This window comes from Mesitornis unicolor, unplaced genomic scaffold, assembly GCF_000695765.1.
Source record: "Mesitornis unicolor isolate BGI_N332 unplaced genomic scaffold, ASM69576v1 scaffold17068, whole genome shotgun sequence".
NCBI classification, from domain to species: Eukaryota; Metazoa; Chordata; class Aves; order Mesitornithiformes; family Mesitornithidae; genus Mesitornis; species Mesitornis unicolor.
In genome coordinates, this window is record NW_010204026.1 from 18,186 (window position 1) to 45,882 (window position 27,697).

Genomic DNA, 27,697 nt, shown 5'->3' on the forward strand with positions numbered 1-27,697 from the left:
CACGTTACCTTTCTTGGCTTTGCATCTTGCGTTGCCTTTCTGAAGGCTGCACATGAAGGGCTGGTCCTGCTTGGGGCAGGCTTGTTTCTGCCTGCGGTTGAAGCCTTTTGTGGTGCAATCAGGGTTGCTGATCTCTGGCTGTAGTGAACGTTGGCCGCGAGTTTGCAGTGAGCCTGCTTGCTAACCTGGCAGTGAAGCAGTGATGCACCCACAGGAATGAGCACAGGGCTGAATGGGAGAAAGTCCTCCAGCAAAACAGGCTTATTGCAGCAGCTGTTAGAAGAGCAAAACTGCCTGGGAGGAGCTGCAGTACAGCTGGAACGATTCCCTGCTGCCAGACCTCGCAGCACGTGAGCTTGGAAACAGCTCGGACAGCAGTGCCTGTGTTGAATTAGTCGCGTGTGGCTGAAGTCTTCCTGTCACCTCCTGGCCTGAAGGGGAAACAGGACCTGCTGTGCTTTGTCAAATCCCTGCCCGGCCATTTAACTCTCTGCGCAGCCTTGTTTTCACTGATACCACCAGGTTCTGCGAAGCACCTTCCTGAATTACCACTTTTTTTTAATATATCCATAATTAGCGATGCTATCATCATAATTAAAATCCTCTTGGAAGCATTCTTGCACATTTACATTTGAATTGATACATCCAAAATTGTAGCGATAATGAAAACAGTTTAAATAGGGTGAGGGGAGATGGCTTTTTTTAAACCCCATCAAATATGAGTGTCAGCTATCAGGGACCTGTTAAAGTTTTAATTTGCCCCCTCTGCTTCACTTTCCCTTTAATTTCTTCTTCTTCGCTAAATGGCATTTTCATGGTTGGCTGCATTTCTTGGTTTATCACAATAAACCATGCAGAGGAAGTAGATTACTGCACTGGAAGAATGGAGTTGTCTCCTCCCCTTTTGCCCCCAGGGCTTCCCTTTTCGGATAGACACTTGTACCATTTTGAACATTATAAACCAACACAGCCTGGGGTTATTCCTGCCTGGCATGATGATTTCCTGGCAAAATACCATGCTGATGGAAGGGAGCATTTATTTTGGGTGACTCTGGGTTGAGTCGAAGTGATGTGCACCTGTTTGCAATTCAAAGAACTCATCAATAGCCTGACACATTATTTTTGGAGGTGGTAGCAAGTGGTTAGACTCAAAATAGTGTCCTCTAGAATAGAGCCATGGGGGAAAAAAGAGGCCTGATTGAGAGGGGAATGATAAATCATTGAAGGCTGGCAGCCATTGCAGCTTGAGGAACGTTGGGGTCAGAGGTGCGGTAGATTTTGCTATTCCGGAAACAAAGCTCCGAATAGCAATTTCACTGCCTTTTAATTTTCTTCATCCTCAAGTGCTGAATGTGGGAGTTGACAACAGATTGCTGTAAATAATGTAATTGGAAATCTCTGTGTTATGGAAAAGCAGATGAATGCAAATAACGAAGCTGAAGAGCGCTTGCTCTTTCTCCCTGCCAGCGGTTTGCAATGTGCCAGAGCCGTGGCAGAGAGCTGGGACAAAGTGATTGTGTGGGCATGTGCTGCGTGAGGGCAATGGCAACTAAGTCCTCCTAGGGGGCCTGCATTTGCAGGTGCCTTTCTCTTCATGAAGCATTGTAGCCCACGAGAACCTGCTCCCTCCCCGCCGTTCAGCTGCTGGGGTATTGGAGCCAGTAATGCTGGTGTCAGCATGGGAAGCCAAAGATAGGTGTTTTCCTCTCACCCAGCCTGGGCTGCTGTGAAGGAAAGGGGCTGCAAAATGAGAATGAGCAGTAGGTGGTAGAGCAAAACGTGGCTTTGCAGCTGAGACCTTTGCTAAGCATCTCTGGGAGACTCGTGACTCGGTGAAGGGATCTCTGAGGGAGGTCTGCAAGTGTTTGTTATGATTCCTTCAGCTGCGACCCTGTCCCTTCATCAGCAAGTCTTAATGTTTCCTCTCTTCAGGACCTTGTTTTAGCACTTGTATGTTCAGAGAAGGAGAAAGAGAAGGGAGAGGTTGGAACAGTAACATGCTTTTCACCAGAGCCTGGTGATTCTCTGTTAGGTCCTATTTACAGGCTGCACTTGAATGTGCCAGATAAAAATACGCATCTGCTTCTGACTGTCTCATCTTGTAGCTATAATGATGGCTTGATGCAACTTTAATAGGAATATTATCAGGGTTATAAAAGGCATTGAGCTCTCTGGCCTTGTCATGGCCATAGCTGTTAAATTGGTTTGAAGTAATAAAAAAGAAGTCTGTTGCTAAAGTAGCTCTTCTCCTCTGTGTCCTCCCTCGCTTTGCTTTAGGGTAGTTTAGGTGCTGGGCAGAGGGACAGGAGCCTGGAGGAAGGCAACAATTAGCATGGATTTTGGTCGTGTTTGATTGTGGTGGGCTGGGGACAGCTACAGCTGGTGAAAAGTGGTGGGGCTGCTCTGTCCTAAGCCACGTGCAGGGCCACCACCTCCTGATATCGACGATAATGCAGACACAGGGCTTTACTCCTCTACTGTCAAGCACTCAGAGCGAGGGATGGTCAATGTTACTTAAAATTGGGTTGTTGCAAGAGACTGGACGGGACTGGCTGTCCCTCTTGCTGATGAAATCTCAGCTCTGCCTAAACTCAGGCTGCCATGGGACCAAATTTCACCTTGCATGCCAACAGGACTTGTGGGAGCAAAACTCTCTCCTCCTTGGACAAAGCGAACTGCTAATAAACAGTTTTATTCTCAAAGTGCTGTTACAGATTTATTAATTTAGAATCAAGCAAGACCTTTGCTGTCAGGCCCCTCTTGCGATCGACGAAGCTGCCATCAATAGCAGTCAGCAACATCGATTTGTTTTGATGCATGGATGCTAAAACCAACCTGTGTGCCCACGCGCAGAGCAGAACATGAACTGCGGTTGTTTTGGATGGGGCACACTGCTGCCCTGGTGGGAGCAGAGGTACTAAATTACTCTAGGGGAGAGCATCTTGCTGCAGCTTTTTTAGAGCAGATCTCAAAACAATTTTAGTACTGCTGTAATGAGGCTGAACTCTATTAGTAGCACCAATTTAAAGTGAATATGTATGCATAGAATCAATTTTGTACTAGTATTACTACATCAGAGCTGGGTGTATGATATCATTAACTGTTTCTGTAACTAGACTTGTTTTGGGGTAGTGAGAAACCTGGGGGTGACCAGCCTTTTCTTGCAGCACTCCTTGCTGTGTCTGATTTGTTTTATGGTGTGCCTAAATTGTACTTTGCCTGAAGATAATAGGTCTCTTCAATGCTTCAAATTAAATTACAGATGTTGCAAGGCCTGTTTAGAGAATGACTGTAAAAAAGAGTTGCTTCTTCCCTAGCAGCTTGTGCAGGGAAGCTGGAGGCCTCCTGCTTTCCTGAGACGAGGGAGGCCAGAGCGTGCCCAGCTTGCAGCTCCTGCATTGCCTGTGTTTTCCTGAGCTCCATGTAGAGATATCTGTTCTGGATTTAAAAATATATTGCATTGCCGGATTCTTGGCTTTGCAGGGATAGCAGAGCACGTTCCTCCAGAGTCCCTGAGCAGAGCTGACCAATGCTGTTATCCAAGCTGTAGCAAATGCTGCACAGTCCCTGCACGCTAGCAGAGGGGACAGAGGGAGCTGTGTCAGCTTGTGTCTCGACTGACCGGGTCACTGTTTTGGCTGTTTGCGAGCTGGTGAAGTGTCCAGCCTGCCAACACACCCTCTGTAGAAAAAGGACTTGCAGTCTTCTCTTCTTTGGGAAATTTCTTCCTGGCTTTTTGCTCGGATGGCAGAGTTGGGGTCCTGCTGGGCTGTTACCCAGCAGGAAAATGTTGGTGTAATCACAGGGTGCTCTCACCTGGTTTCTAGATCCTGAATTTCTCTCTTGCACTCTTCACAGAATCACAGAATATTAGGAGTTGGAAGGGACCTTGAGCAATCGTCCAGTCCAACCCCTGCCAGAGCAGGATCACCCAGACCAGGTCACACAGGAACGCGTCCAGGGGTTTGAATGTCTCCAGAGAAGGAGACTCCACAACCTCTCTGGGCAGCCTGGGCCATGCTCTGGCACCCTCACAGTGAAAAAGTTTTTCCTCATGTTCACATGGAGCCTCCTATGCTCCAGCTTGCTCCCATTTCCCCTTGTCCTGTCATTGGCTATCTCTGAAAAAAGCCTGGCTCCATCCTCCTGACACTCACCCTTTACAAATTTATAACCATGAATGAGGTCACTCCTCAGTCTCCTCCAAGCTGAAGAGACCCACCTCCCTCAGCCGCTTCTCATAAGGGAGATGCTCCACTCCCTCAGTCATCTTTGTGGCTCTGCGCTGGACTCTTTCAAGCAGTTCCTGTCCTTCTTGAACTGAGGGCCCAGAATTGAACACAATATTCCAGATGCGGTCTCACCAGGGCAGAGTAGAAAAGGGGAGGAGAGTTACAGTAACTGATACGTGTGCTGGGTCACAATGTTGCTCTGCTTTCTTCTGCTGAGTGCTCTTTTAAAAAGCATATTCCCAGGTTGTCCTCTGAATTCAGATCACCTTCACTTTGCTTTCAAGACCCCAAACACAGAGATTTTAGCTGTGGTGTTAGCTCTGGACATGGAGCTGGGCAACCTGCTGAGCAATCTCCTCCCATCAGTGAAATGATGGTGGTGGTGTCCTGCTTTTTGTGCCTGCATGAGAAGAGCTGCTCTTGAGTGCCAGGTGTTGTCACTGCCCTTTGCTTTGATTAAGCCCTAAATGTTGCTTGCGAACTTATTGCTGTAATTAGAGATATTGGCATTTGTGCCCATTGCCATCATGGTGATACAATATGCGAAGTGCTTTGGGAACTTGCAGTAGAAACACTGATTATATCCTTCACTCTGAACAGAAGTGCAAGACTTCTACCCCGTGGCATGAAATGGAAAATAATACTTTTACTATATTAACTTATTTTTGCCCTGGCTTCTCTCATTAGCTCATTATTAAACTTCTGGAAGGCACAAAAGAATTAGGTTTTAGAGGCCATTTCTCCGTGTCTGAGCTGCCATCCTCTGGCTCACAGAAGGCTTGATATTAAATACACTTAATAGAGCTCCTTCATCATAAGCCCCATCAAAACTAAATTGGAGAGTAGAGGGCGTTCTTACGGGGGATATTACAGTTTAGCGCTCGCAGTCCGTTTCCTGCTGCAGGTTCAGGTTATTTGACTCTCGTTCTTCTTGTTCTGGGGTTTTCAAGAATACTTGTTAAGTAATCTGGCTTAGCCTGAATTGCTTTGAGAAATAAATGCCAAGGTGGTGCCATTTGGTGCCGCAGGAGATGGCATTTCTGCTCTCCTGACATTGTCACCTGCATCCCCAACTGCGGCCGGTCTGTGTCTCTCAGAAGTAAAGCGACCCAGGATGAGGGACCTGGCACAGGAGAGGCCTCTTGGGACTTGCTGTCCCTCCAAGCCACTGCAAGACTTGTTTTACTCTAACAAAGCATGTGCTGGAGACTGTTGCCACCCATGGCGTGTGTCTGCTCTCTCCAGGAAGCCTTTCTTTTTGTGGACTTCCAGTGGGAAAGCAATAGATACAGAATCTGAACTGCCTGCTGCTTAGTGCAGGCCAGAGAACTCCATCTCGATAGCCTTGTAGTAAGCCTGGGAGCATGTGTTTGACTTGAGCATGGCATCAGAGAAACATCTCGTCTTGACCCAGAGAATGTAAGAAGCTCCATAGTTTGCACAATCACCCTCTGCTTCTCCTTCAAGCTGTACCTGTTGCTCATTCAAATTTGTGACTTTCAGTGGAAGAAGGGCTGAGGTGAAGCTGGGCTGATGGTTGCGGGGCAGGATTTGGGGTGCTGTGGTAGTTGCAGAGCGCAAGGGAACTGTTGGGCGCTGTGAGCTGAAAGGTGATGTGCCTGCAGGCTGTGTCTGAGTGGGGTCAGAGGGGGTGGCTGGGCTGAGCTTGGTGGGGAGCTTGTTCGACACTGGCTGTTGCTCTTCTGTAAAAACCCAGGCTGAAGGTGCTGTGTGTTTGTCTCCAACAGGTTTGGAAGAGGTCTGGTGCGTGGTTCTACAAGGGGCTGCCCAAGTACATCACGCCTTCGAAGAGCAGCAGCAAATCCAGTGAGCTGCCCTCACAGCCTTGGCAAAGCGAACCAGCTGTGCCGGAGGCAGAGGGTGTTGGGACCAGCAGATCCTTCACCTGGGCCAGGGGAAAAGGTTGGTTGTCTCTTTCTTGTCCAGGAAGCTGGTGGGGAGAAGGAGCAGGCTTCTTCTGTTGCTAGCAGGATTCAGCTAACAGGAGAGACTCTCTGTTAGAAGCCCACAAGATGTGGTGTGCTCCCCACATGGGCAGTGGTGGGGTTTGTACGCTATGGTATGTTTTTCAGGTTTCACTGCTATTTATGTCCACACTGGTGGCCCAGATTAGCCCCAGTCCCTCCGGACTCACTGTTCTTCAGTCCACCCTTGCTTTCCTCCTTTCCTTGCAGCCCCCAAGGGACCGCTGAAGGAGGGCTGAGCCCAAAAAGCTCGTCCTGCCAAACTGTGTAGGATGGTGCTGCTGATGGCCATCATTGTGCGGCCAAGGCCGACAAAAGGCTGATCTTATTCCCTCCTTCCCTGAGCTGTTTACTCCTTGCTTCTGCTACTCCACAGGGCCACCATTGGGCAGGTATCTCAGGTTGCTTTGAGCTGGGTTAGAAATTATGCTCCCCCAGCTTCTTCCTGGGGTCTTCCCAGGGCTTGGAGCAAGCAGGCAGGGATAGTCTTCTGCAGCCAATGGGTAGGAGCGAGCTGATGCTGGCTGTGTCCTTTTGAGCCTGAACCCCCTGAGCAGGTGAGACCAGCAAAGGGTGAAGCTCCTTCCCCAGGCCTTGGGGCAGGGACTGAGTTTTGCAGCATGGAGAGCTTGAGGCTGAGTTGTTCTTTAAATGTGTCTCACAGAAGCTGTTGATTAAGTTAACCCTGTGCAGGGCTGGGGCCAGAGCACTGACAAGCCTGAAGATTTATTAGCTTCAGCACCCACGTCCCTGCTCTTTCAGGTAGACCTTGATTGGTGTAGACTGTTGTATCACATGTGGCATCTTAGATTGCTGCTGTGTCAGATTTCATTCATGGCGCTGCCTTGTAGGGCTCTTTTCCCCTGTCTCTTCCATCTGCCCACGCTGTCGTTGGTCCTACACCCACTCCAGTGCCGTGCCTAGAACCAGCTTGGGGGAAAAAGCAGCATGGTATTGAGGAGCTGAGCACTCAGGGTCATTAACACAGCAGCGGATGGATGCTGCAGAATTAAAGCTGCTGCCAGTCTGCTTTGATTTCTCTCCATTTCTTTCTGGTGTGGTTTAGCAGAACTGTCTGGCCTCTCTCCCCTTCTGTCTTTTGCTATTAGATCCCCTCAAGTGAAAAAGGCCTCTTCAGCGTACCAGCAGCGTGCACTCTTCCACATCAAGTTAAATCTTATCAGCAGTGCAGGGGGAAATAACCTTTTAATAAAGAGTTGTTGGAGGAGTTGGTTTTTACAAGCCTTCTCTTCAGGCCCCAGCTAGGAAAGCAATCCCAGCCCTCCTGTAACTTCTGTAATTAAAGACAAATTAGATCAGCAATAGATGGTTGTGCTTCCCTCTAGGAAATGCTTGGAAGGGGTTGTCTTAGCAAATGATCTGATTGATGAGGTGTGTTTCTGCTCACATGATACAGAAAACATTATGAATCAAAGATGTTGAGCCCAGACTTGGCTTGCTTTTTAGTTCAGCTTTTTAGTTGAGTTTTGTTTTGGGAGAAGGCTTCCCCCTAGATACTGGCAGGAGCAGCAAAGGAACAGGTAGAGAACAGCAAAGTGGCCTTTGGTAAGCTTTGATGTGGGTGGTGAGCTGCCTTTGTCCCTCTGCTCTGATTTGTGGTTAGCTGCTGTTTTATGGGTTGGATAACATTAATTTATGGTTTTATTTTCTGGTGCTTTCTTTCCTTGTTGCCCTTCTCTGTTAGGCCACCTGTCCTCTGGCCAGCTTTCAATGGGCACTGCAGGCTGTAATTCACTTCTGAAGCTGGGAGCTTGTATGTCTCACCCCTCTGTTTAACTTTTTTCACCTGCCAGTGCTGGGGCTTGTGCTGTTCATAATCTGCAGTCTCTACACTGTGTGGTGCAGCTGCCTTCCCTCGTGGAGATGATGTAGTTGTGATACTGCTGGTGTAAAGCTGTGACTGGGCCAGGAGTGAGCTGGACGAGGCCACGGCTGACGAGGCAGCCTGCCTTACCTCTGCTCGCCCGATAGCATTTGTCAGCTTACACCTCGTACACCCTCATCTGAACATGTCCTTTCGGCACCGAGTAAAGCCCTGTTGCTTGTTTGGCAGGATGTTCTGGAGAACAAGCTCTGACATTTAACGTGCCTGACTCTGACAGGCTGCTGTCGGGGGGGTTTCCGTTATCTTGGCCAGCCGTGTCTCCTGTCTGAGGGAGCTGTCTCGGCTATTAAGGGATTCAAGTCAGGTGGGACCAGCATAGGCACAGCCATGTCCCAGCACAGGCCCTGGAGAGTGTGGGAGAGAGGAGCCATGCTTGTCCCTTCAGCATCCTCCACGCCAGGAGCTGTCTTACAGCAGGGATGGGACAAACCTCAAGTGTCTCTTTTCCCCCTGGAAAGGAGGGGATCAGTTCCAGGCACTGGGTACCGGCTGCTCCAGCAGTGTCTGCTGCAGGAGGGTGGGAAGGCAGCGGGACCAAGGGACCGTAGGAACATGCCTCTTGGAAGAAAAGCCAAACCCAACAGGAAGAAGTTTTATTTTTACACACCCATTATTTCTCTCGTGCTCACTGACACTAGGATTTGCCATTGCCTTTAGTTTTTCTGTAATAAACAAGCAGTTGCCATGGGAACCCTGCTATTAGTTAAGTCACAAATGTATTGTCATGGGGAGAATAGCAGTAATATTTCTTGTGCTGGGGAGCAGCTCTGCTCCATGTGGTGGAATGTGGGTGGGTTTCTGCACCAGGTCAGGCAGGATGGGGCCATCAGGGGGTGGGGAGCAGTAAGCAGCGGGGCTTTCCTTCCTCTGAACTCTGAGTTCTGCAGAAAAAAGATGTAAAGCAACTGCACAGAAAAAGAAGTGTGATCTCTGAGCTATTGCACTGCTTGGCTTGAGGGCTGCCTGCTGCTCTGCTTGGTCTCTGCTGGTTTCTCCCGTTGCAGTGTGCTCTAGTCCCGTTGCCAAGCAATGCGATGTGCTGGGCTCGGTACTGCTGGAGGCAGGGGGATGCACTGGGTTTGTCCGATGTCTGTGTGCTGGAGGCCACATCCCCGAGTGATGGAGCAGAGAGGAGCGTGCTGGGGCAGGTCAGGCGCTTTGCAGGCCACCGAGAGGTCATCCAACTTCTCCACAAGTTTGGACAGTGCTGAAGTTGCATGTGTGCCGCTTCTGAACAGGAGAACAGTTGGGTCTGGTCCCCTCCCCCTGCTGGGAGATGTCCCTGCAACTGGAGGCAGTGCTGGGTGTGATCTGGCATGGGAGCTGCAACCCGGTGAGGCACTTTGGTTGTGATAAAACTCTTCATCTCTGACCCTCCCACCTGCAGTGTCTGGGAGCTGTCAGCCTCCCCTCTCCCCAGGGGTCACGTTTTCAAGGGCTGACAATTTGGGTGCTGCTGAGGAGCTGTGTGCTGCACGGCTCATGCTCAGCCCGCTCATCCAGCATGTCTTGGCTGCGCTGGGTGTGTGTGGCTGCTTGGAGCGGTTGTTGCAGGGTCCCCATGTGTGCTCGTGTGTTTTTTTCTGTATTTTTGGCAGCTGCAAGAAATGCCAAGCTTTGTGTGTGCAGGGACCGAGCTCCGCTCTGCGATGGGCAGGGGCAGGGAGCATGTCTGGCTCTTCACATCGCAGGCACACCCGTGCCAAATGCTTGCATTTAATGTTAGAGCTCAGCCCCAGCCAAGTGCTTTTTTCCCCTTGGCCTCGGCGCAGCCTCCCCATATGCTCTGCTGCCGGGGTTAAGTGCAGCGTGGCAGCTCTCCACCATTCCCTGCGGCTCTCTGTGCCACCAGGCTCCAGTACCTCTGGCTCAGAGGTTGAACCATGCCTCGGAGGGATCGTGAGCTCCAGCAGCAGCCACGGGGGTTCAGGCCCTTAGCGACAGACCTGGCCTCATGTGAATACTGCCTTTCTTGCCAGTTTTATCTCTGCATATTTTTTTACGAGCTGTTTTTCAGTCAGCTGGAGATGAAGAAGGTTAAATCTGTTACTTTCTCTGAAAGTACAACCGTCCAACCACTCTTATTGATATATCAGCAACTGCTGGAACACCAGATCTACGACTTCTGGGCTCTGGAAAGTGCCAGCAAAAGATCTGGGAGCCTTGGGAGGAAAATCACCTTACAGGGAAACATTGGTGCAGTGGGTAAAATACACTCTTATTGGCAGCAGAGGAAATGAGAGCAGACAGGGCTGCTCCTGTGGTGCAAATGCCTTTGTGTCATTAATATTTTCCTCCTCTTGTGCTGGGTCTTGTCTGAACTGCTAAATGGCAGAAAGGAAGCAGCTAAAGTCACCTCCACTGACTCATTGGGGCTTTCTCCAAATAAATCTTGACTTCCAGCATTTTTAAAGTATTCGTGGAGGAAGGAGCTGTTCTAAAGCCATGGATTTTATGAATCCAGGAGGCCAAAAAAAGATGATGACCAAGTGGGACAAGGGTGCATTTACTGAGGGAATTGGGCAATGGGACAGTCAGAATGATTCTCGCTGCTGAGATTTGGATTTTGTAGCAAAGAGCCTGGTATGTATGGGTTGTTATTAACAGTATTTATTTATATAGTCCCTCGCCTCTCCTAGGAAGCTTTGGGGAAGTAGTGAAGCTGTCTCTAAGACAGCAAACCCAAAGCTGGACTGGACACACAGCCAGAACGGGGCTTCGCTCTCTGCCCAGCTCAGCTCTGGTGGTGCTGGGAGGGGAAGGCTGTGGCCGCAGGAGGAGGCGATGCTGGGGAATGGCTGTGCGGGCAGTGAGGAAGGGGCCTGGCACGGTGTGCGTGGGGAGCTTCAGTAACACTTTGCAATAACACTGCCAGCCAGCTTTAATATCCTCAGAGATGTTAACTCCAGAAAAGCGTTATTTTAGGGTTTGGTTTCTGGTTTGTTTTTTGTTTTTTAATAAAACATTTTGTGTAGTACAGATCGCTGCCTGAATACAGGAGCGTCTGCAGAGGTCCTTGGCAGAAATGTTTGACAGCTTTTGCTCGCCTCTGTGAGAGGAGGGATATCCATCCTCCTGCCCTGCAGTGTTAAAGGGTTTGTAGCTCTGCGAACCACGTGTAGTGAATTTTAGCACCGATGTAGAGAGATGAACTGACAGCTCTCTTTGCTACGCTGTGGTTGTCACCTTGTACCGCTGCGCCCACGTCCCTCCTGCGCCTGGCAGCACCGTGAGACTGAGCACGATGAGGAGCAGTGCAGGGGGCAGAGGGGCTTGTTCAGCAGCAGAACGGGGAATTCATTTCTCACATTGATCTGAGCTTATAAGTACTTACTGTTGAATATAAAGAGGTAATTGGGGCTTGCTTTTTCCACAGTAGAGGCTGTAGGTTGCAGCGTTGCCTACTCTATGTCCCACGTGAGCCAATATTGTACTTTCCACCAGGAATTGTGACCTGCTGTTTGAAATGGCTCCTGAGCTGCCAGGAGAGCTGGTATCTGCCTTGGCCAAATGAAGAACTGCTGCAGGTGCAATCCCTCAAAGAAAAGCTGTTTTCCCATTACCTTCCTCTTCAGCCACATCATTTCTGTTCTGAGATCGGGCCATTACAAAAGCCCAGGGGATGGAAAAAATGCCTTTCTCATTTTACCCAGAGCAGTTGGCAGTTGAGTATCTTTTACACTGGTATAAGCAAGAGAGGTACTTGTGTAATCACATGGAAAAGTGGAAACAACTTGCCAATTTGGGAAGTTGTGTCTGGCAAAATAAATGAGGCTCCTTCAGCTCTTGTGGAAACTAGGGATAGTGGAAAGCAGCGGGATTTGGGCCAGAATTCAGAGTGGAAAATATAGAATTTTAAAAAGCAGCCTTGAAATGAAGGAATTGTCTCCTTCAAGAAGAGTGACCCCTGCCTTTTAACCCTTGTGGGCATAGGGGTAATACAGTTCTTGGCAGCATGCTGGTACGGATGAGTGTCTGCTGAACGGCCAATGAGCTAACAAAACTGGTTCTTCATGTAATCCCTTTTATTTGATGTGCTCAGTATTTATCTGGTGTTTTTCTCATTGATCCTGGAGCCTCCACAGAGGTCCTGCAGCACTTGAAATGCAGCTTGGAGGAAACCAGCCCCTCTCCCTACATTACTCAAACGTGGATGCTCTGATGGGGGAGCTGGGACCCCTCCACCTGCAGCTGAGCAGGAACCAGCCCTTCATGTGTCACTCCCCTGTGGGAGATGGCAAACGGCTGTGTGGTCCCCAGGGTCCCAGTCAGGTCTGGGAGAGGAGCACTGGTGATGTGTGCACCTGCTTCAGGTGCTGGCATCACTGCAGTGTGTGTGATGGAGTTACAAATGATCTGTAAAAAGTAAAAGCACACTGTGTTGGAGCGGAAGAGTGAACAGCTGTGGGGGAACTGCAGGTAGGGCTCATGTTGGAGAGGGAGAACGTGATCAGCGAGTCAGCATTTGTTCATGTTTTTATTTGGATCCATCTGGCACCCTGTTTGGTAAGTGTTATGAACATTGTGAATAACTGTCTCTCTCCTCTCTTCCCCCCGATCTTTTCTGCAGTGGTTTCTAGTGACAGTGAGAGCGACTCGGAGTTCAGTTCCTCCAGCCTGGATGACAAGGCTTTACCTGTGGGGTCAAAAGGCTCACGAGGCAGAAAGCACAGCACAGGACTGGGTAAGGAGCTGCTCTTCCTTGTGGCTGAAGGGTGAGAAGTGTCAAGTGCTTGAACGTTTGGCTCTTGGTACTCTGGGTTTGGGCTCAGCCGCTTGCCTGCCCTATGCCACTGCAGCCCGTTGGCTTTAGCCACGCCAGGTGAGGATCTGGTCCTTTCTCACTGGAACAGTAGCAATGGTTAAACTGGTGGTGGGTTGCTCCACTCCCTGCAGCCTTTCAGGGTCTGCCCTTGCAGTTGGGAGCTGCAACCAGCTGCCCGGCAGCACATCTCCAGCTGGCTCCTCGCTTCTGACTTTATAGCACCGGTATCACCACTGCCATTTTGGGAGTGGAGCACAGGAAGTGGGTTTTGACCGTGCTCCTGAGGGTGCCTTACTGGGAGCGGAGAGGCTGCTGCTCTCTTAAAACGTGGCCCAGCACCTGCACCCGCTTCTCCCTCCCACAGCAGCATCTCTCTGTTGTGTCCCTGCAGCACCCAGCGGGGAAGCCACCCAGGCCCTGGGCAGGGCGCTGGGGAGCACCCACTCTCCTGGCCTCTTGGGGAGCCACAGCAGCCTGGGCAGCGAGCAGGGGGCTGCCCTCAGCGCCACAGAGAGCTGCCAGAGCGACCACCCGGCCGACGGGCGCGACAGTGACGCTGGCAGCAGTGTCCCTGGTAAGCTGAACCTCCTCTTTGGGCACATTCGTGCTTTTGGGGCCGACTTCCCTCGAAGCACAGCTTTCTTAGTGGCACACCTGGCAAAGCTGCATCCCGGGATCACCTTTCCCTGCTGCTTTTCTCATGGCAGATGCTGTCACAGCATTACAGCTCGCTCCTTCCCTGCGTGCAGAATCTCTTCTGCAACATGAGTAATGTCTGGGGTGGGAGCTGCCTACACCCACCTCCGAGAGCAGCCGTAGCCTGGGTCTGTGCCCCTGCAAAGGCCCAGAGCTCCTATCTGCCCTGCGGAGGCAACAGAACAGATTGAGCTTTTACTGAAGCAAAGCAGAAGTCCAGCAGCTTTGTGAGACTAAATAAAAATTTTCCTCGTGTTAGATGGCTCTTAAAACCAAGTATGGCTCTTCCCAGAACGCTGCAGTGCAGAAAAAAGACACTTTTTCCCCCTCAACAACCTTGGAACAATTAAGTGACTGTGAGAGCAGAGGCTGCTATCACATCTGATCTGGAGTAGCTGAAAGAGATGCAAATGTGTTCTCTCTGCAGTTCCTGTTAATCTATTCAATAACCCCTTAAGTTATCGTTTAGCGCCGCTCCCTCCAGAGCGTTCCTGCCGCCCTGTGAACTGCCACTCCTTTTGTTCCTGAGCCTGTTTTGTGCTGTGCATGCTGAGGCGTAAATTGGATTAGAGAGAGCAGGTTTATCCTTTAGTGCAACGTAGAGTCATAGTCCCTCTCCCCACGCTTCCCGCTAGAAATAGCCGGCATAGAATTGTTTCCCTGCTCTTTTCTCCCTCCCCAAGTTTCTTTAATTTTAGTTTTTGCAAAGCAAAGCAGATGAGGGATACTTCTGCTCTGTCCGTCTTCTCTCTGGATTATAGTCCTGCCACAGCCTAGGTTTATTTTAAGCCTCTGTTGGCTGGGGCATTAGAGACGGCCAATTCCTGTTGTGGAAGCAGGGCAGAGGTGGTTCTGCGGGACAGGAGCGGGTGGTGGTGGATGCTGGGTGCAACCTCTTGGGTGCCTTTTCTGCTGATGTGTGGATGGGTGCACACCTGACCCCCGTGTTTGTACAGCGCTTAGCACTTGGGAGCTTTCCTGCCAGCTGTTTGAACTAACTGCTGCCTGGCCGTGACAGTGCAAACTATCTCTCACCAGCAGAAAATGCCTTTTTCCTCCTAAAAAACTCATATGCAAAGCTTGGCACAAGGGGTCAATGCTTTCCAGTGAGTTCTCTCCTTGCTAGGCAGTGGAAAGCTAAAAATGACAGGCAGCAGAGACCTGATTTTAAAAAATGAAAACTCTAGTAATCTCATGAGCCCAGTTAAAATAGTCTCTGAGATGTAACAAGGATCCTGCTAAGGAAAAGGTTAAGCCAGGTTGGCTGACTAGAGAATATCTGTAAAGATCTCTGTAATGTCTAGGGTCATTTATTTCCCTGCAGAAGGGGCTGCTTTGTTCAGTGTGGCGCTTGCAGCAGTGAGTGCCTCGGTAGGGGGGTCCTGCGGCCTCCAAAACTGGGGAGGGAGGCAGCAGCAACTGTTTCTGCTCCGTGTGCCGGGGGGAATGAAGCTGGCAGTGGTTGCAGTTGGTGGGGCACATGATGTGTTTGCCATGGCTGTGTGCTCTGCCCCACAGTGTGGGTCATCTTCAGCACTTGGAGGTGGGGAGGAGAGAGGGAGAGTGACTGGTTTCCCTCTGATGCGTTTGGGATGTGGCCTCGCTTCTGTGCGGCAAGTGAGCAGCAGGGGTGAGCATGGTTGGCACTCGTTTACTGTGGCAGCCCTTAACGTGCCCAGCTGGAGAGTTGCTGCCGCGATGCGATCTGTGTGGTGAACTATTGGCAATCATGATCCATCGCGTATGAATTCGGTGATCAGCGGTACGACTTGTGTCACCTCCTGTTCTGTGCAGCTCCGTAGCAGGTGGTTGGAGCAGATCAGACATCCAGGAGGGTGCAGTGCTGAATGCCCCTGTACTTTGCCAGCAGCCTGGAAAAGAAATCAATAAAGGAGATAAAGCAGTGCAAAACAGCCTTGTGCTGGAGGTCTGGGGTGTGGAAATGGAGGGAGCCTCAGGGCAGGTGGCAGTGCCTCTCCCCATCTTTCTTTAGATTAAAGCTTTGTCTGTCTGTGAGGGGCTTTTCACGATGGATCCCTCGGGGTGCCACTGTTTGCCAAAAAGCAGAGGCTCTTCCTGCCGCTCATCTCTTTGGAGAGTGGTGGAGGTGATGGGTGCTGCGTGTCACGACTGGCAAAACTTGTCACTGCGTCTCCGTGCCTGTGGGACAGTCCCTGTGCTCTGCTCTGGCCCAAAGACAGAACAAGGGGCAAAGGTCCTTTCTCATTTAAATTGCTGATCTTCAGCTGCAGAATGGGAACTTGAAAGGGAGATTTTGCTCTGGTTTTTCTGAAAGGCTCTGGAACTTTATAACACTGCGTTTGGAGCAATTTTAGTTCCATATTAGCACCTCAGGTGTTGTTCTACCGGTGACTTTCTTTTCACTTCTTTTTCTCACCTCTGCTCTAATTCTGCTCTCAAGTGTGACTTTGTAGAACACTTTTAACATCCTTAAATCCCGGGCCATGGCCTGAGCAGGGAATTAAGGAGTGGTACTGCTCTCCTCGTCCTTAGCTCTTTAAGCCTGAAGACCAAGATGACAGTGTGGTTGTGCAGCCAAGGGAAAACAAGGAGCTATTAAGAGGAGTTTGTAGGTTTCCAGTGCGTTGCTCCGGCTTGGGTTTGGTGAGGCAGATAATGAAGCCTGGGGATTGTCATAAAATGACTCATTGTCAGAGCTGCATTGGGATTTAGGCAACCTCAGCCCTTGAGCCAGAGTTGCAGAAGGGAGTGGTGAGTTGAGAGGCTGCCAGGTTTATTTTGTTACTTTTATTTTTTTTTTACCACCTGCTTTCAAACCCTTTCAAAAGCACCATTTTCCAAGGGTCTGGTGTTTCTTCTTCTGAAGCTCCAGTTCCTGGAGGTGCCCGCTCTGATGTGATAGCTGTTAAAAGGAAGGTCATGCACTGGTTTTCCTGGACAATGTTTTATCCTAAAAAGAATGAAATCTCCTGACAGGGAAAAGCAGCACAATCTTTCTTTTTCCCCTGACTCGCCTCCAGCTAGGGAGGTGACTCACCTGGTTCTGGCTGTACAGCTGGTGTGCTACGAGGTGCCTCAGTTAAAAAAGAGCAAAATCCTCACTGTTGTTAATGATGAAGTTTTTATTAAAGAAAGGGAATATTAAACAGAATTAAACAAGGAAATAATCAATATCTTACAGTGGTTTTCAGTAGCCTATGAAGAGCCCTTAGCAGAGATAACATCTTTCAAGCTTGGACTTGGCTGCTGCAGAGGGTAAATTACGAGCAAAAGGCATTTCTCCTCAGGTCAGCTGAAGTTCTGCTTCGGTTGGTCCCAGTTAATGGGCCCCTCAGTGTCTTCTGAGAGTTAGGGTTTGGGTTTGGTTTAGGGTTAGGGTTCTCAGAGGGTTTCTCAGTTAGGGTTAGGGTTCTCTCAGTTCTCGAGGGGTCAATCTTGCATACTATTCTGTGGTCACCTGAACAGCTTGCAGATAGGGAACGGTGAGTGAGCTTGGCATGGGCTGTGGAGCTGGAGCAGACTAATTTGCACTTAAAAGAGGAGGTTTGAGCACCAGCCACCGGATAAGCTAATGAATGAGCAGCGTATGTCTGAGTGCAAATCACAGTCTCCCTATCTCTGTTTGTTTGCCAATGTGTTGTCTAAATTATTATTACTTGAAGAGCAGTACGGCAGCTGGCAGTTAAACAGAGCCACATTAAGCTGCGGTGGTGCTGAGACAATGATGGCAGTGCCTGGCGGGGCGTAAGAAATGCTGTGGCTTGCAGTGACAGGGTGAGATGGGCTGCAAGGACCTCCAGAGGTCCAACCTGAGCCCTTCTGCCTGGGTGCTGAAGCTGCAGCTTCTGGAGACCTGCATTTGGCTGCCTGCTTTGGAGCTGTCACGCTGGGAGAGGCTGAGCAGAGCTGAGAAAAGGGTCTGGAGCTGAGGGAGATGGGCAGTAAATGCTGCCTCCAGCTCTCTTAATTTGGGGAGATTTATGTCCTGTCTTTCAGGAATTGACTGGATTTAGAAATGAGGTGGTGTTGCTCTCTCTGTGGCTCAGTGCCTCCCCGGCTGGGACAGGCATCAACTTTTGCTCATAAATATGCAAGCTGTTAATACGTGAGACAGGCAGAGCCATTCTGCATTATTTTCCTGGCAGGGAATTCTCAGGGCATCTTTGAAGTTAAAGCATTAACTTCTTCTTTTCCTTCCCTTCTGTTTCTCAGATGTCTGTTTTGCTCCCTCAGGGACTATAAGGAGGTAACATTTTGCTTCAGTGGATCTAACAGCTCCATTCCATGTAAAAAAAAGTCCTAACAGTAATTAGGCTCTGAATGGCGTAGTAATTTCTTTAATGACTTTCTTCGTGGTAGTCTTTGGGGAGCTGACTTTTGTTTTCCTGCGCTTGGTGGGAAAGTTGCTGAAATGTTTTCAAACCGCTCACTCCCTCATTCATCAGCCACACAGCGCAGTCTTCCAGGGCTGCCGTTGTGTCGGGGGAAAGAGGTGGGCAACCGTGCAAGGGAGCTGTGCTCCCAACCCTGCTCTTCCTCCCTCGGCCTCCAGCCTCTGCCTGCTCCGCGGGCACAGCAGAGGAGGAAAAGGGTGATTCCACAACAAGCTGGATAAAATAAGTTCACTCTCTAAGACTCCTCTTTGAGTTTTGGAAGGCAGGTATTCTTTATTACGCGTGGGGAGTCCCTAAGATCATTCCTTGAGAGGACTCTGATTTCTTGTTGCAAAGTGATTGTTTATATGCTCCCAGAAGCAGATGTATTTTTACACTTATTCTGCTAATTGGGCATTATCAGCACTATTTCTCTAAACATCTTTGGCTACACAAACACAGGATACCTATATTTCATCCCTGGACATTCCTCGATAGGGTTAGTAGAACAGACAAAGGGGTTTCTTTATATAATTTATTTTCAAAGAATGTGCTCTGGCCTTCTGCTTATCTGTGGGATTGCTGAGTCTGCAACTGAATTTCACAACGGTCCTACAAGCAGCAGCTTTAACCATTTCTCAGGGGAGTCAGAAGTGGAGGAGACCCTCGCTCTCATACCCAGCCTTTTTCCTCCAAGCCTCTGCCCCCTGCTCTCATTAATCTTTGGGCACCGCTGTTTGCCTTCCCTTGCTCAAAACTTGCTGCCACTGCCACGGGATTGAGTTTTCCTGCTGCCAAGGAGGATGAGTTGTCTCTCTCCCACAAAATGAAGAAATTGAATTGTGCCTTCATGGCTGAGAAGCTCTGAGCTGTCTCTGCCTCCTCGTCTTTGTGCTGCGGAGCACCGAGTGGTCCTGCTGTATTTATAAATAAAACATCTCTTCGGGTAGCGACAGCATTAGGAAGTGATTTAAGGTTTGCATTCTAGATACAATGCATTTGTAAATATGAAGCATATGCCCCCTTCTATGATTTAAGAAATTAAAATATTTTCATCCTCAAGTGGTAGAACCAAAACAGTTTCAGCTCTTTTGAGTCTGCCTTGAAGTTAAGTGAGTAATGGCTCGAGTACCTAAAAAATAAATTACTTTCACTATTTTTGTAATTCTTTATGGAGCTTGAAGAGTTTTTCCTTAAAAATAGAGGAATGACAAAGACTCATTCTCTTGCCTCTTTTACTCAATATATCTAGAAACACGCCTGCTGCTGAAGATGAAACTCCTATTTTTGTGCCTTCCTTCACATTGCAGAGGTCTGTGCTTTGGTCTTTGATCAAAGAGCCTGTCTGGCCTCCTGCCCCCAAGTCCTTAGACTTATTCTCTGCCCTTTGCAATATGTTTACTCCTCGTGCTTCCAACTTTCTCTTCAGCATTTTGCACAAAGCACCGAGGGCAACAGTTGATGTAATCTTTCAAAACAAAGCATAAAGGAAAGAGCCTGGAAAGTCAGTAATACAGAAGTTAAAAGTCTGTATTTTGGAGCCTTTGTAAATAAATTGAGAGGTTTTTGTGGCTTGGGAGGTTACCTGCAGCTGGGATGTCAGGCAGTAGCTGATGGGAGGTGTTTGCCGGACTCTCTGTGCCGTGAACGGCAGTTACTGGTAACCTCCCCTGTCCGTTCTCCAGGAGTCAACATAATTTGTGCCCCCTTCAGTTCAGAGAAGGGGAGGAGAAGTTGGTGCTGACCCACCATTGCTGCAGAGCTGTTGCCAGCTCTGTGTTTTGCCCTGTGCGCTGGAAGCAGCGTGTCCAGCACACCCCGAGTTTCACCAGGGGTGATCAGCTCAGGTTCGTTGAGTCGCCGAGAGCCAAAGGGCCTCCTGCAGCAGAGAGTTGCTGTCCTGCGCCCGTCCCCAGCCGCAGGCAAGGGCTGCGTCCTGTCGGGGCTCCTGTCCACAGCCCGGGCACACGGAGGGGATGAAGGTCCTGCTCTGTGGGACGTGGATGCTGCCACCTGGTCTGGAAACCTCTGAGAGCTGAGGCCTGGCTTTCTTTCTGACTTGACCCTTTGAGGAAAGCATGTACCAAAGGACCAGTTCTAGCAGTACAACTCCTCCTGTCTCCTCTCCCCATTTCTTTCCTGTCTTCTCTTTCTTTGCTAGAGTTTAATGAGCCCTGACTGCTGACAGAGTGTGGAGTAATGATGCACAGACATTCTCTTCATTATTTTTTTAGGAAGCTTTTAAAGTGGTACTGAGTGTGCAAAAGCAACATAAAATAACTTTGTGACGTCGCTCCCCTTCACTCCTTTCCAAACAAAACTTTGGTCTTTATGTGTTTTGAAGGCAAACGGCGCATCCACACCAGAACGCGATGCTGACAGAGGTGAAGATGGAGCTGCTTTGCCTGGATCCAGCGCTCACCCCTTGCCCCTCCTGTAGACCTCACTCCAGACAACAACTGCTGCCGGTGGTGACTTTATTATAACAGCTCTTGCACAGGCGTTAGCAACACGATGGCACCTGGCTAAGCACCTGCCTGTCCTCCCTGTCTCACTGATTCGGTTTATGGTTTGGTCTGGTTTCCCCTTCTTCTGACTGACACACGCTTTGGGGTGCTGCTCACAGAGAGGTGCCTTGCTGTGTGGTGCTGCCATGGGGTCCGGGCCCATGTTTGTTGAAAGGGGCATACAAAGTGCTCACTGGAACTGAAGAAATGTGTGCTGCCTCTGCTGTTCCTGGCTTGCCAAGCCTAGCCCTGGGTTCAGCTCCTGGCCTCACCATCCTGGCTTTGTAGTCTTCAGGAGAAAGGGAAATTCACTCCAATGTCCCTGAAATGGGCTGCAAGGAGACCGCAGCTCTTCTGCTTCTCAGTCCAGGGATTAATTTCCATCTGTGAACCCTAAGGGTACACTGACTTGCACTTGACTCTCATGGGCCCAGGGTGTCACCCCTTGTATTTCTTGTCATCGTGGTTCTGGTTTGAGTTGATCTGAGTTTGGTGGGGGCATTCTGAGTCAACTGGTGAGGTTGTGCTCCTGCTCACTTCCACTGAGGTCTCTCTCTGTGGCAGAGCTGTCTGCTTGGGGAAACACTTCAGTCAGTAAAGAAACACTCAGAGAGGTTTACTATTAATTTTTCAGTCCTGGCTGTGCAGTGGCCTGTGTGTCCTGCGCTGAGGGGGATGTTTTGGCAGTGGGGTCATGGGCAGTGTGTGTGTGCTGCAGCTCCTGGTGAGAGGACACCCACCACCCCACAGCCCAGCTGGCTGCCTTTGTGTACCCAAATCGGGTAAAAGCTTTCTAATTAATTTATGTTGTTAAGATCTGCAGATTCTCCTCCCACATGTGCACCTTGTCAGCTCTTGCATGAGCAGGGGCCTTTGTTTTACCATTTTCCTGCAAGTCTCGAGCATCTGGCTGACTGCAATGGTGTCATCGTGAGTTAGGCCGCAGAAAGCTGCTTATTCTCCAGGATGGACAATTTCCCTCCAAGGCCTGATAGACGAGAAAAATCAAATTACCTGGCATCTCTAGAGCAATTAGATCTTTTGAAGGCCTGAACAAAACCTGCACTAGGCAAGTAGGAGCCTGTGGATTTTTATTAAATGCTTTGGATCTGACCCGTCTTTTGCTTAAGAAACAAAGGATTCCAAAAAGTTCCCCCTGAAGTCATGGATTTAAAAGCAATTTGTGCCTTTAATGTCAGCCTTTTCCCTTGGTTATTACTCTCTTGTTCTGTTCTCCTTTGCTGCTGGGCACTTTCTGTGCATGTAGTATATGCTCTTACAAATGGCTGCAGTATGAAGATAAATGAGATTGGGTGCAGGAACACTCTCACAGGAGATCGGAAATCAATCCTTGACTTTCTTTCTAAATGAACGTGGTCCAACCAAGGACTGTGCCCTTACTGCTGTTCCAGCTAATGCGGTGTGGCAGATTGCTGGAAAAGTCCATCCAGCTTTTCCTCTGTGATCTGTTTCTGCCCTTTTTAAAATGAAAATAAAACCTTTATATGCCACGGGCTCTTTCTCTTTGTGCCATCTCAAAGCACTGAACGTGGGCTTCACAACACCAGTGCTGAAAAGGGCAGGGAATGAGGTGGTTCTCCACTGAGGGATGCTTTATGTGGTGGCCTGTGTTGTTTAAACCTGGCCATTGAGGCTCAACCAACTGCATCTCTGGAAGGGGTAATGCCAAAACTAACAGCTGTTTCTGAAAAAGTAAATCCAACAGTCAGCTTTTGCTGAAACGCCGCTATGATTTCAGAGCTGAAGTCCTGCTCTTTCTTCTGAGAACTGTGGCATCTTCAATTTCAGAAGTGTTTTGCTACCAAAAAAGTCCTGTTCTATCTTGAAGTTTTTGACAGTCCTACTGAGGCTGTCTCGCTCACAGTCTTATTACTGCGGTGCCTCAGACAGCCTGGTCAGCCAGCCAAAGTTAATTCTGTAGAAGGAGGAGTAGGTAAAAGACACTTTAAAATTGACTTAATTTTCTTTAAACCTGTTACGTTCTCATCAAAAACTCTGCACTGAGTTAGAAAGAGTTTTATTATTGAGTGTGTCATTTCTGACTCCTCTGGTGGCCATTGTGTTTCATTCCTGGGCAGTGCAGTCAGGTCAGTCACGTTTTCACCCCCACCTTTGCTGCTTAGGGCCATTTACCACACTGGGGGTTGCCAGCTCAACACAGGAGCCTGGTAATCCCTGCTGGCTTACTGTGCCACTTTGAGGCATGAGTTTGTTATTTAATTGAAACTAGGCTTTATAGAATACTCCCAGAGATAAATGTGAGACTGCTTTTGTACCAGTGAGACTGGAAACATTTCTTTCTTACCTCTATATTTTATCTCCATGGAGTAATTTCCCCTTTGTTCAAACCAGAACCATTCGGTCATCTATGGAAAGACTCCTCTTGGGTCAAGGGAAGATCTGGCCCAGAAGAATGAGATCTCCCACATATGAATGTGATAGAGGAGCATCCACAGCTCTGTGCAGAGATTTTTCCATTGAAGACCACTCTTCTCTTTGTTGTGTCTCTCTTGGTTGCATTTTGTAGCTTTGGTTGGAATATTATCTGAAACCTGTACCAGCTGACTGCCTTTTTCTTTGGCTTAAGGTGGGCGAGAAGGGCTCAGTGGATAATGCTCAGTCTGCTCTCATTGTTTGTGTTTCTTTTATTATTTTGTTGTTCTTGTCTCCATCCCTTACAACTTTTATGTAGTGTTTTACTACTGGAAACAATAAAGCTTTGGCTCAGTAACAACTACTTGCCACTCTTGAAGCAGTAACAAGTTTTTTTCCGTTCCCAGGCTGCAGATACTCTCCAAATCCTTGGGCTGGCTTTAGCAAGGAAAGACACTAATCCAGCCAGTGGGATGGTGATTCACATGGCTGGAGCATATTAAATTTTGCATTTGAATGCTGTCTTTTGTCTTGCCCCTCTTTGGTACCTTGTGCTGGCCATGGCAGGGGGCACGGGTCTACTCCTCAGTCCCCAGGGGAAAGTTTTTCACACAGTTACCACTAAGCATAAAGCAGTGTTGCATGTCATTCTGTCAAGCGCTGTCCCTGTGTCTCCTCCCAACCCACTCACTCTGCTCTGACGGTCAGGGTCCATTTAACTTTGCCTGCAGAGAAGCGTCCGTGTTGTTCACTGAGCATGTGCAGCCCTGGCTGCTCTGCATCCCCTTCCACTCAGCATTCAGCTTCAAGGTTTCAAATGGCTTTTTAATCTGTTTTTGCTTTTCCTGTTTTAAAAGCACCTTGGTAATTGCTGTTGGGATTGTTTTGCTGGGGAGCTGCCATTAGGCCAAGGATGGAGCACGTCAAGGACTAACCAACCACCTCTTATGTTGTTCCTTCCCCTGCTCTGCTTGCCATGACAACCACCAATGTATGGGAAGTTGACTATGGGATCTCTCTCAGTCAAAAGCACTGGCCATGAACTGCCAAGTTCCCTTATTTGCTTTTTACAGCTATAGTCTGAGGGCAAAGGGGATGTCTTCTCTGTGGGAACCATGCATGATGCTGATGCTGATGCAGATGGGCTACCAGCCATTACTGAATCAGACCTGGACTGTCAGCTGGAGTGCTCGGACAGCAACACAAAACGGTGGATAATCTCTGCAAATGGCTGAAGTTTATTTGTAAAATAAAACTTAGCAGCAGTTGCTCTTTACTTCTCCTCCCCACCCTTCCCAGAAGGCTTTTCCTTCCAGGGAAGAGAGCTGGTGGCAGTGATATCTTGTGGCCCACCTCTCCCATTTCTTCTTGCTGCTGATCCCATCACTTTGTTTCTCTCCATGATGGAGACTGCTCATAATGCTTTGTTTCTGCAGCTGGGTGTGATTGAAGGAGAGTTCAGGGACGTTTTTTTGAAGGCGCGATGGTGCAGTCAAATAAGACTTTCAGCAGGCACAAGATGGCAGGTGACAGGTAAACATCTCCTGGAAAACTTTCATCTTGAGCTGATTATTCAGATTCCTTCCTGACCATTGCCTCTTATTAGCAGTATATTCAGGTAGCGCTGGAAATGCCTGCGATGCTTGAGAGACATGAGATGAGGATCTTGCTGTGTAGCTCCATGGTGGTGCAGAGATGGGAACACGGTGTGTGCTGCCTGGCAGCGCACACAGGCAGCCACGCACATCCTCGTACACCTCTCTCCCTGCAGAAATATTTCCTCTTGTTATCTTCATAGCAAAACACAAGAGGAGCCAGCCCAGCCCCACGGTGCTGAGCAGTCCCTGGAGATGCCCAAGTGGCACCCAGGGGTGCCGCTCTGATCAGTGCCTGGGAGCTGCGCTGCTGAGGGGCGAATTCAAACCCTCTCGAGGCAGAGGGCGGCACGCACTCAGCTCCACACTTCGCAGAGGTTCTGTGGGTTTGTTTGAAGGCATCCGCTGTGTTTCTTTCTCTTTCCGCTGATTTATCTGACACTGGAAGCTGTTTGTAAAATCTTACAGGGATTGTTGCTCTTGTTTTTTCTCTCTGTAATGAGAGGCTCTGTGTATTCATATTTTGCCAGGAAGGATGGATTGTGGTTTTAAAGTGTTTTTGTTGTGGGCTGTAGCAATTTAACAGCAGCTGTCACTCTCTGAGCCCTCTCCCAGCCCCCAGCTATCTGGTTTCCTCCCAGGTGCTTCCCTCTTACCCTGTAGTTCACCAAATGCAGCAACCAGGCGTCACTGCCTCCCTTTCTCATCAACGCTCCTACCAGCTTAATCACCATAAGCAGTTATTATCTGGGGCTGGAAACCTGCTGCTAATCAGGGCCTTATCAGGGCCATCTGGGCAAGGGGTGGTGGCAGGGACACCTTCCCCCTCCTGAGCGACACTGACTGCTGCTTTCAGAGGTAGCTGTGAGTAATTATCACAGGACTGTGGATGCTTTTTATTATCTGTAGTTCCACCCTGTCTGCCATGTCCTATCCCATCCCATTGGATCAACCCCTCATGGGTGGAAGCTGCCCTGGAGCAGCTGCCTTCTGGGCTCAGGATTTGGGGCTAGATTTGGGAGCTGGGAGGAGAGCTCATATCTCCAAGACTGGCCCTTGCTTTGCAATGCTGCTCTACTTTGTAGCGACAGCGACTACACCAGCCAGCTGCTGGCGTTGGCTCTGTGCTAGATATTTCTGAGACTCATTTACCCCCAAAAGTGTCCCCAGACTGATACATACCCAGCCCTGGACAGGGACAGCAGCTGGATCACCGAAAGTGGCTGAACCCAGTGTTATTCATTTTTCTGATGGTGAAAGCCAAGCTCAAGAGACCAAGAAAATCTCGGTGAACAGCTGAGCCCCACTGCGGGAGAGCAGGGGCAGGATCTGGGCCCTGGCTGAGCAATCATCAAGCCGCTGACGGGACAGACCTTCATCTTCAAATGACACTCATGCAAAATTAAACTCCTCCAAGCAATCACACCATGGCCATTAAAACGGTGCCTTGGAGGACAGAAAAATAAACTGAAAAAGGCAAATTAGGGATATAAATCTTTCTGGCTATGTCTGGGAGGTACCTGTTTAATTAGCATCATTGAGCAGCCTTGATGTAGTAAGTGCTAAGTAGGAAACTTGCCAAATTTTCCCTGTTTTGATAGCAGGTGACTTGTGTTCTGTTTGAATTTCCACCTTGTGATTGTTTTTCTGTACTTGCCGGAGTTGCTGTGTTGTCTGTAGCATAAGGAATTAGCTGCTGTCACTGGGGCTAATCGGATGCCGCTGCGCTGAGGAGGAGCTGCCCACGCCATCCTGCCTGAGCCCTCTTTGCATCTAAGGCCTAAGGGGTTGCAAAGCTCTTTCAAGAAAGTTGCATGTGGTGGAGTTCAGGTATTTAATAGTCTTTTTTGCTTCTTGTCCTCCTGGAGCACAGAGGTCACGCACCACATGGAAATTTGACAAGAAGAGTTCTCCTCCCTGCTGCGTTGAAGGAAGGCTGGCAGGGAGGACAAGCTCCCTTCCCTGCAGAGGACTCAGCCATGTGGCCAGGATCCAAACCCAGCCCCTCTCCAAGGGGTTGAACGTGATGGCTGCCCCATGTTGGGTTGCACTGAGCTGCTCACGCTTCTCTGTGCTGTCTTGGTGAGCCAGAACCTTCGGCACGAGGTGCTGAGCCAGCACAGAGCCACACGCGATGGTCCTGTGTAAGGGATGATCCTCGGAGTATGGAGGAGCCTTCAGCCCTGGGTGTCCCCTCTCGCACTGCTCTGCTGTGGGCTTTGGGGTTTTATCTGTGTGATGAATAAGAACATCTCTACAGGGATTTGGGTTAGGGAGTTACTGAACCCTTGTTTATATATCAACCCTGTGTATTCCAGGGCTGTGACGCTAATTGGTACCACTGTAACATGAATCTTTTTAACGCTGGCAATGTTGGTGAGTTATTGGATGCTCGGCCTGGACCTCCCTGGGAATTGCAGGCGAGATGTCTGGAGGTGCTGCTGTCCCCTGGGCATTGCCTCACCAGGTTTGCATCCTGCCTGTATTCATCCTGGCAGGCTCTATATCATGCTATTTAGCAGATCACTGTTACTGACCTGTCACTGTGGGAGACGTGGGATTAGGATGATGGAGTGGTTAGAGAGGATAAACAATAAGGATGCTACATCGGCGCAGCCCAAACAATGCCTTTCTCTTTCATGTTTTCTTTTTCTATCGCTTTGCCATTCAAGTGTAATAAGATCAGTGCAGATAATTTGTGTATTCACACAAAACCTAATTTTCCCTCCTGTGCTTTACCAGCTGCACTGCAGTCGGAAAGGCAAATACGTGCTTTCTTTTGCGTGGTTATGAACGGATGCATCTGCTCCTTGAAGATAGGGAAAGGAGGGTGAAAGGTTTGGAAAGGAAAGGACGAAATCAGATGCACCCCATTTCATTTCTGCAGCATGGGCTCTGTCCCACGCTGATGTATTTGGGAGGTGCGTGAAACACCAGCATGTGGGAAATGCAGAGGAAGATGTGTTCATCATGTGTGATTCTACGGAAGCACAGCCACCCTGCAGCAGGGCAGGGATGCCCAAGAGAGCTCAGCCCCACCGTGGTCAGGGTCTGCAAACCACCCTACGTGGGCAGCCAGAGTTGTGCTCCAGGCTGGTCCTGCTCCTCTGTTGTGAGAGCACAGCTGCCTGCTCCCAGCGCTGGCTCTGCTCTCCTGGTGCTGCCTTACTTTGGCTTCCCTGGGAATATCAGGGCGAAGGTTGGAGCTGAGCTGGGCCGTGCTTGCTCTTTCCCAGCTGGAAATCACAGCTGCCTCACACCC

The 27,697-nt window shown here is 49.3% G+C and overlaps 1 protein-coding gene across 1 annotated transcript in view; it reads left to right on the forward strand.

The window, feature by feature from the left end:
• LOC104545726 (rab effector Noc2-like) overlaps window positions 1-20,318 on the forward strand; it is a 31,107-nt gene extending 10,789 nt beyond the window's left edge. Inside the window, exons 5-8 of the mRNA XM_010190931.1 lie at window positions 5,981-6,155; window positions 12,694-12,807; window positions 13,280-13,462; window positions 20,284-20,318. Coding sequence (XP_010189233.1) covers window positions 5,981-6,155; window positions 12,694-12,807; window positions 13,280-13,462; window positions 20,284-20,318 — 507 coding nt within the window. The remainder of the gene's footprint in view (window positions 1-5,980; window positions 6,156-12,693; window positions 12,808-13,279; window positions 13,463-20,283) is intronic.
• The last annotated feature ends 7,379 nt before the right edge of the window (window positions 20,319-27,697 follow it).